The 9533-nt window shown below is 37.8% G+C and overlaps 1 protein-coding gene and 1 long non-coding RNA gene across 2 annotated transcripts in view; one reads left to right on the top strand and one right to left on the bottom strand.

Annotated features, from left to right (window-relative positions):
* Positions 1-2556: 2556 nt before the first annotated feature.
* On the bottom strand, positions 2557-6659 carry LOC149108003 (uncharacterized). Its single transcript, XR_016209012.1, has 4 exons — positions 6413-6659; positions 4815-4955; positions 3832-3900; positions 2557-3317 (listed from the first exon to the last, which is right to left on the bottom strand). It is a non-coding gene; the product is annotated as an uncharacterized LOC149108003 (long non-coding RNA).
* Positions 6660-7187: 528 nt separating this feature from the next.
* LOC110059306 (uncharacterized) overlaps positions 7188-9533 on the top strand; it is a 31903-nt gene continuing 29557 nt past the window's right edge. The window contains exons 1-5 of the mRNA XM_089296165.1: positions 7188-7202; positions 7497-7581; positions 8135-8288; positions 8533-8729; positions 9415-9533. The exon at positions 9415-9533 is cut by the window's right edge and continues 178 nt beyond it. Of these exons, the coding sequence (XP_089152291.1) occupies positions 7188-7202; positions 7497-7581; positions 8135-8288; positions 8533-8729; positions 9415-9533 (570 nt within the window). The remainder of the gene's footprint in view (positions 7203-7496; positions 7582-8134; positions 8289-8532; positions 8730-9414) is intronic.

Below are 9533 nucleotides of genomic sequence, written 5' to 3'. Positions count from 1 at the left end.
AAAAAATACGCTTTAGTAGGTAGCTTTTGAATAATTGTCCGGTAACATAGTTATATTGAAGATATCAGTGACGTCACGAGCACTGTAACACGATGTCTTGGTTGGCAAAAAGCGACGACAACAAGGGAAATAATGAAGAATTCTGTTCTTCAATCGACTGTCCTTTTATTTCTGTTGAAGATTTCATTCTGAAACTTGACCAAAGTCTAATTTTGAGGTGCTCGTTCCAGTCGCGTCGATTATTTTTCCATCAAGTGAAAATCACAAGTTTCAAACAACAGTATGGTGGACTGTTTATGTCACGGCAAGTTACATGTACGGTCAAAACTCTGTTGTTTCAGAGCTGTCTTCTGAAGCACTTCAGCAGATTCTGATGTTTTATTTAAAATAATTAATATAACAATACTTCACTGTAAAAGTTTGAAGGAAATCCAGTGCTGACACAAATACCAAAAATCATGTTGGAAATTCAACTGCAAGTAAAGGTTTGACCTGCTTGAAAACTCTTTCTGCCAACCATACAAGCTTGGGTGATGTGATCGAAGTGACGTCAACGTTTGTAAGCTGATGTCGTCGTTATAGCTCTACGATATTATAAAATTATTCAATATATTTTAGTACAGGTTTGTTTGACGATTACAGGCATTATTTAAACTTTGATTTAACGCAATGTTTAAACGGAATGTTAAATTAATTAATTAACAAACACTGTGTGTCAAACGTTTCTTCGCCAAGTCATGTCTCGGTTAAACGCTCATTTGATCAGTACCAATCTATCTTTTAGTTTTTCCACTTTAACCATGATTACTGACAATTTTAGGGAAACCAACAAAAACTAACAGGAGCATTGAGGCCAAAACAAAATCCAGCGCTGAAGGCTAAATAAGCGCATATGTCATATCGCATATGTCATATTTCGAGATTTCTTTTCCATAGGTACTGTATGTAACAGCACTATAACTAGCTGGACTATTATTCCGTCAAGTTCCAGTTGACTATCTATGCATACGACTAAGCTAATGTTAATTTTACGTCTTATAGGTTGTAACTTTGATTATGGATTGTGTTCTAACTGGTCACAAAATTATTACCACGATGACTTTAACTGGACTAACAAGTACGGTTCGACACCTTCCTACAACACCGGGCCTTCCTCTGACCACACCGGATACGGTTAGTTACTTATATTGCGTAGAAGCCTTTCCTTCTTAGTAGAGAGTGAAACAGTATACAGTATTCAGTTACATTACAATTTGAAGGTCATTCCATAAGACTATTATATATATTTAGCATATATGTTTAAGTGTTCAGTGTTATTTACCTGACAATAACTACTTATCAATATACTTTTGATTGGTTTATCTTAACTTGTTTTGTTTGTAGGTAGCTACATGTATATCGAAACGTCAGCACCTCGACAATATGGGGAAAACGCCAAACTGGAATTTTCAGTGTCGAGCTCTGACATTGGGAAGTTGTCCTGCCTGAGGTTCTATTATCACATGTATGGGGAAACAATAAACACACTCAATGTCTACAATGGCAATACGGAAATCTTTACTAAATCGGGGAACCAAGGAAATGTATGGTTGTTTGCGAAAGTTACCGTGACTTTACAAAGCGAAGTAAGTTCCATTCATATTTTGTATTAGTATAATTAAATCTGCTAGCGTTCTATGACAAATGCCGTTCACTGATGGGCTACGCCACTCACTATATACTCACTGCAGCGTGGCAGTGTGCCATTGTTAACAAAATGATGGCCGCTTCGTAACTGGCATTTTCGAAGAGTCTGTGAAGAGGATTTCGATAAAGTTTTGAACGCCTAGTAGATTTATACTAAAACAATTAGGTTCAATTCGCTCTCGATTTCTATGCGTGCACGCATGCCATTCAGTGCATCTCATCACTCACGACCTACGGCACTCAAGAAGTCGGACACAGTTTTTCCCTATACGGACCTCCTGTCCGACAAAAAACATATCTTTACTAGCTACGTGTAATAATAAAAAACCAAATGACTATATGTCCAAACACGGCACGAAAAATCGCCTTTACCGCGCGTCAAATGTGTTGTTAAAGATTTTGTAAAGGTCGCCTTTGCACGCTTTTGACGATCTGTGACGCGAATCAAAGATCATCTGTGAATAAACCTTTACCACCAAATCAAAGGCGTGAAAGGCCGTTTTTACTCACCTTTGAACGCCTGTGTTTTTAGGGTTAAAGGTGATCCTTTGATACGCCTTTGCGCACTGTCAAAGGCGGGTCAAAAGTGTAATCAAATTTGTCTGCGATTCGAGTCAAAGGTTTGCTAAAGACGTGGTCGAAGATGCCTGTGACGCAGGCCAAAGGTTTGTCAAAGGTACTCTGCGCGTTCCGCGCTCGCGCGTCTCGCCCGAACTTCTCGCTCGCGCTCCTCTTTCGCGCTGCGCGACCGTTGATCACGTTTCGCGCGATCCACATCGTATACGCTTTTTTCTGCTTGCTACACTAGCTTTGTAGCTCCGCATACGAAAGATGCAATTAGATCCGTACTCTTGATTTATGTCTGACAAGTTTTGAAGAATATATCAGCTTTAATAAGGTTATTTTGTACCAAACTATTGACAAATGTTAACGGAAAAGCGGCCCGGAAAGATCATTGCGCCTAATTTTAAGAAAATAAATATGTTCAATTTCATCTCAGTTTCAATTTTTTCCCCGTTTTTATCAAGAGTAAATACCTTCAAGTACCTTACATAAATGTTTTGGGCTTCAGGTTTCAAAAAGCCACGTTACAGGCTTGGTTTCAAACTACACGTAATGAGACTGATCATAAGGAAAACATTGTTCTGTCTATCGTGAAAACAACAGTCAACAAATCTTCCATGGTACAAAGTGCATTTATCTAACATTGAAGTACTATGGCTAAATTCTCAGTTCCTTAAATTTACTAGACCAGACTAGACAATAGGGAAGACAACCGCAAAATTTCGGGAAAGATATAGCAAACTTCGCACAAAAGTCAACTAGTGTATAAGCGTCCTTTCCAGATGGCACGTACAGTCCGTTGCATGGAACTCCTTATGTTTTGGCAGTTCTCCTTTTCTGCTTCTTGCACTTGCTCATTCTTGCATTACAAGTGGAATGGAACACAGTGTTTTCCACTTCTTTCTCATCAAAATGGTTAAACTACCTTGTTGGGGGTCAATGCCAACTAAATACCCATGATTTCTAGGGAAGACACATTTTGACAAAGTCTAAGGTGTTGACGAAATTAATCAATGCATCTTCACTGGATAAGTCCATCCTGTCGACCACTGCTTGTCCGCATTTGTCTAAACAGAAGCAAACAGACAAAAACGTTGGAAATGAATATTAAGGGTGAATCTTGGCATTCTATTCCTTAAAGTTTGCCTATAGTTTTTGCTAATATCACATTAATAAAACGTGACCAATCAGATCATTACTCCTCCTCCGAATAGTTTGTGCTTCTGTCAATAGTAGCCTTTTTTTTTTGTATTTCTCTCCGCTTTACTCAGAGATTTGGTCACACAGGTATGTCATTAATTATAAGAGCCAGTTTAACAAGCTAATTTCACCAGCTGAACAAGGGTTATCCCCAGCTAGAATTTCATAAGAGAACAAAGACTTGGGGTCATTTTAAAAGTGTACAGCTTGGCACAAATAAACAAAAAGCCTAGAGCCAGTTTACCAGTCCATCTGTCTGCCTGTCTCTTAAAGACATCTTACAGGCCTCTTACAACAAAGATCTTTTATGGTTGCAGAATAGCAATCTAAAAATCAACAAATCTGACATAAACTGTGACAAGAAATGAGGAATACACACACCTTTGGGAATATTGCTGTTCCTGTGTAATTTCCACAGATCTCTTCATGTTCAGTAGTGTAATCTTTTTCCTTATTTTCATTGTAGATCATATGTGAAAAGGAGCATATAAACATATCAAAATAATTGCACATTTGATTAGTAAACAGTTAGCAACTACTTGTACACTTTTTTCCACTGAAAAAAATTCCTGAAATTAAATAATTTAACATGAGACATGCCTGCATGGAAACGCATGGCTCATTCATTGAAACAAAAATCCAGTCCAAGATGATGAATACAACCACTATGATTCCCAGTGCAGCCGCATCTCATAGAGAGAAATGGCTATTATCCAGTCAAATTTGCCAACAAAATTTTCAATTGAGTAAAAGCAAATAAATGTCTTTGTCAATTTACTTTTACTAAGTTGTTATCAAATCCTCTACGCCTTAAATTCTCTACTGATCCCATCAATAGTTATGAATTAACCATATTATTAATTTTGCTTGGAAAAATTTGGTTTGGAAACCTGATGGCCAAACCAAAACAGTCAATATTGCAGACAACCACTCAAAATTTAGATTCAAAACTCAGCTTTTACCAGTCAAAAACCAACATTTCCTGAGACTGGTGTGCAACATTCTGCAACTTTGATTCATTTACCAAAAAGATTCCCACCCCTAGCATGTTTTCAATAACATTTTAATTACTTAATTTTCATCCAGGTGAGCCAGTTGATGTATTTGTCCCTTAAGAAAGACAACATTTCCTTACTTGCCCTTAAATGAACCAAAAAGAAACAACTTTTTTTTTCACAGAGAGAGACTGTAATAAAAATGATCAATTAAAATAACATTAATAAGCTATAGCCAGGTTTTCAAAATCTATTTATATCCTTTCTTTACTGGAAAAAGATATTAAAAGTTGTGGCTGAAGAAATTATAAGATGGTCTATGCTACAACTTATAGAAATAACAAATGAATATTCCAGCCTTTTACTTACCAAAATGTTCTGATGTTTGCACACTTTGGAGCATTGCATGATTTAACTGCATCTGAGTTGACTATGAGCTACAGAGTTGTATATTGTATCCTCTCCCAGAATTTATTCTGTTAACTTCTTCAGTTCTTCTAGAGTGGCTAGCTGAAGGATAAAAACAACATTCATAAGCAAATTTCCACTAGTCACATATTTATTGGCATTTAATTGTCTACTGCTCAAAAAACCAAGACATGAAACTCTAAAACTACTGGTATTGTCCAGAGAGGTCGCATAATAATATTATTCTGGGGTCAGCTTTTTAACTTGCTACTAATGGCAAGTTTGATTTTTTATCAAACATTGTAACAATTTCACCTACTAACAGATAAGCTGGATTATGTGTACTAAAGGCATCCGTGGTCGAGTGTCAATTGATACCCTTGATCGATCCTCTAAATCAACTCTCTATCAACACCTGATCGATACTCAATCAACACTCCATTGACACCTCGGTTGACACTCAATCTACATTTCTATTACTCAGTTTTGCAAATGTCACAGGGTAGGTGCATTTGATCACCTGGTATGACACCATTCTTAGCCCAGGAGACAGTTCAAAATGTCAAATGCCTGGCAGGTTCGGGGTGGGGCGGGGGGGGGGGGGGGGATGGTTGGGCAGGAGATAGTGGAGTTCCAAATGACTGATCCATAAGCCTGATACAACAAATATCAAAACATATTTTTACTACAATTGCTACTGATCTCGCTATCTCAGTGGTCAAAATTTGTTGTGGACTCACTCAGCTGCGCTTCGTGAGTCCACAACATTTTGACCACTGTGATGGTGCGTATCATTGTCGATAAGAGTACAGACAACACTAAACCACATGCAATTTGTTAAATTCAACCCAGTGAAGTCATTTATCAACATTAATGAACAAACATCATCATAATTTCAACTGTGGCAACAAACAGAGCTTTTTTTCAATAGAATGGTAACTAGAGACAAAAGCAGAAACTTATCCATAGATTAAATTTTCAGAGTCAACAACTCTTTTAATGGTATAATGAATATGATAATTAAGTCAGGTCGTGATGGATTGTCATGCATGGCTGACTGAGTTTTTCCTTCAATGCAAATTTCCTTTATATTTACATGAGCTTTCTTTCAAGGGAATTGTTTAAGCTCAGAAATTACCAGAGGCATTGTGCACAACCATTTATACGTAAACAGAGTTAAGTTTAAGCTTAATTATTAAGTTACGTTTATTTCAAGCACTGATCATGCTAAAATCTATGCTATGACAGACACTTCAATTTAATGCACAAGACTTGACTGAGTGAGAAAAAAAAAAAATCTTTGTCAACGTTTGTAAATAAGTATATGTGAATTGAAAATAAAGTTTGGTCTTTCTTAACGAAGAGCTTTGCCGATCAACTGTGATTCAGTCAAGTGCAATTAACCTTCGACCAAATTGTTTTCACTGTCGAGGATCTGCCTTGCCATAAATATACACAATTCACAGCTCTTTATGTAGCCATTGCTGCGTTTAATTTACTTTTTAAACTCCGTTATTCTCTGAACATTGAAAACAAATGAACGAAATTCAGAGACTTACCTTTTCCTGGTCCAAAACACAACGAAAATTTCACCAAAGCCGCCATAATGAAGCCAAATGAAGAAAAATGTCTGCTTTCCTCACAGCCGACTTCGTTGACCTTTATTCCGATTGGCCAGAAAAATGCGGGAAGCCGCTGGCAGCCGCGTTTTCCCGCTGTTTTCGAGTTGTTTCCTTGTGCCACCTCCAGGTCAAGTGAAAACTTTTTTATTAAAAAAATACACATTGACAAAAAAGCAAGCTTTCATTTTATGGTTAAAACAGCAAAAAATACGAAAACGCAGGTTATTAGGGGGTTAAAAGCGGAGTCGCAAGATATGGCCATATTTGACCTCGCCTTTGACATGACATGACGTAGGATCAAAGTTGTACAAAGCCATGCCGCCTTTGAACGCCTTTGACATAAGAGATCAAAGGTATGCAAAGCCGTGGTGTCTTTGAACGCCTTTAACGCGCGTCAAAACTGTAGTCAAAGTTATTGACATGTTTGACCTCGCCTTTGGCAGGGATCAAATGTATGGCAAATCCATAAGATATTTGATTCCCCCTTTTACGTGGGTCAAAGGTGGAGTCAAAGTTAAGATCAAATTTGCCCTCCTCTTTGTCATCGATCAAATGTATCGGCAAAGCCATGACATTTTTGACACACATTTGACGCGCGTCAAAGTTTGGATCAAAGCTATGATCATATTTGACTTCGACTTTGATCAGGATCAAATTTAGAGTAAATCCAATTTTTCGTGCCGTGAAACGCAACCCCAGGACAAACAAGGAAATGCCACGTTCATTGGTATTTTTTAGCAGTAAACGAAATAACAGCAGGTTACAAACTGGCTGTTTCCGCCCGTTTTGCCTCTATTTAGAAAGAAATTTTACTCAGATCTGGGCGATCCAACTGTTTGTGCAGATATGAATTTTCATTCTTTACTGTATGATACCATTAAATATTAAACACCTGTTAGTTTGTGCGTTGTAGCTTATTGTGATATGCCTAAAACACAGATACATGCACCATTCAAACCCGATGTACAATTCGTGTACAATTCATGTACAATACAATAAATGTCCTTTTATCCTTATTTAGATTACGTTCGAGGGGATTTGTGGATACTCCTTCACAGGCGACATTGCTATTGATGACGTATCCATTGTCGATGGAATCTGTCAAGGTACATCTCGAATTGTTGTCAGTTGTTTACCTTGGCTGTCTACATCGGCATCATTTATCAATGCATCGTTGTTCCTTTTTTGGATCCGCAAGCCGATGGCCGAGTGAATTCGCAGACAACTTTGACAATGTTATGACGAAATTCACTGTCAATATCAGGACAGACGCATGAAAAACTGACGTTAATTTGCTTTAAGAAATTCAGATTCTCTTCCACTTTTGCTCAGCGTTTCCTCTCGTCGGAATTCGCATGCGTGACTGTTTTGACTTTCTAATTCTATAAAAAAAATACCAAAACAAATTGAGGCCAGGTTTTTTGCGTCTGTACTATATATCTAGATCTTGTGAATCCAATTTGACAATATTATGGCTCAATTTATATTAATGAGAAGAGAGACTCATAAAAAGCTGGCCCTTATTTAAAATGTTTTCTAACCTAGACAATCAAATGTCAATAACGCAAAACAAATACTAAATATTATTATTATTATTATCAAATATTATTATTATTATTATTATTATTATTATTATTATTATTATTATTGTATTTTTAGACTGTACGGAAAACGTGAACCTATCCTTTGGGCAACTGGATATCAGTTATTCGGATAAATTTGACCCATACTGTAACTGGATAATCGGAGATGCTGGGATACCTCAGGCAGTTGCCATTATTTCCATCAACCAAATGAACTTCAATCACGGCAGGTACATACGTTGCTGTTTTATTTTGTTTTCATGTCCGCAATCCTGTAATGTAGTTATGAGAAATCAAATCATTTGTCGAATGGAAATTATTAATCTCAGCAGCAAGTAGCAGATCACTCAAATGCATCTACATTCAGATAAATTTGGCCTCGCTCCATGAGTGGAGCTCGAGATAACAATGAGGCTCCAAGCAGTTTATGGAATGTGTAAGCGACGGTAAATCTTTTCCACTATGTCTTCTCAGTGATTACCTCAAACTGTTTGATGGAAATGGGACCGAGGTTTTTGCCAGCCATGGATGGGAGTCCACGTCATCTAACAAGAGTTTGCAGCAAGTTCCCTTTGAAGAGTCCAAAAATATCACCATACAAGTTTCTCTGGTTCACCCGTCGAGCTATGTCAAAATTGATTACGGCATGTTGAAGGAACCACTGGCATTAGGTAGGGAAACAAGTTTCCTGTCGTATGCACGAGTTTTTCCTTTGTTATAAAATCAGGTATTCCATGTCCCCGGGAGGGGTGGGTGGACGGAACTCCCTTGTATGGGCTAAATAGGTATGTGCGGCGGCCCCAAAGGGTAGGGTTTTTCAGCCGTTTTGGTCATAAATAGGGAATCGATTTTGGTCATTTTGGTCTTAAATAGGGTATGGTTTTAGCACTCTAGTCTTGAATTGGGTATGTTTCTTAGAAGAAGCTACTTTTTCATCATTATCAATAAGAACGTCAACTCAAGTTTAGGGTAACTGCGCCAGCCGCAACGGTCATAAATAGGGTATCGAATTTTTGTTCAGGTCATAAATAGGGTAGGGAAAATCGCAGATTTTTGGTCATAAATAAGATAAGGGTTTTGGGAAGTGGGCCGCACACACCCACCCAACCTTTCTGGGAGTACCATCCCGGGTCCATGCCACAACGGCTATGGCTTCCTACGTCTCCTTTTGGCAGATCAAAATGGAATCTGGAAATGCTGATATCTATATACCTTCATCACGGGAAAAAATTCTTCATATTTTTGTTAGTTTCGTGGATTTGAATCATTTCCCAAAAGCGGCAAGTGATTATTTTTATTTGTTTGAACTGCTGTTTGAGAGATATAGCTAACTTTTAATAATAACTTCTACTTCAGCTTCCCTTCTGGATGGTTGGAGCGTAACTCTTGTAAGCAAAACAGCACAAAGTATCGGGATAAGCTGGAGCAGCCCGACCAGTCTTCTCGATGGTGGAGTTCGTTTTTATGTTGCCCTT

This window comes from Orbicella faveolata, unplaced genomic scaffold (assembly GCF_042242905.1).
Source record: "Orbicella faveolata isolate gen_17 unplaced genomic scaffold, um_ofav_v1 contig_26, whole genome shotgun sequence".
Taxonomy (NCBI): Eukaryota; Metazoa; Cnidaria; class Anthozoa; order Scleractinia; family Merulinidae; genus Orbicella; species Orbicella faveolata.
Note: the sequence above shows the minus strand (reverse complement) of the source record. Positions and strands in the feature narration are given on the sequence as shown.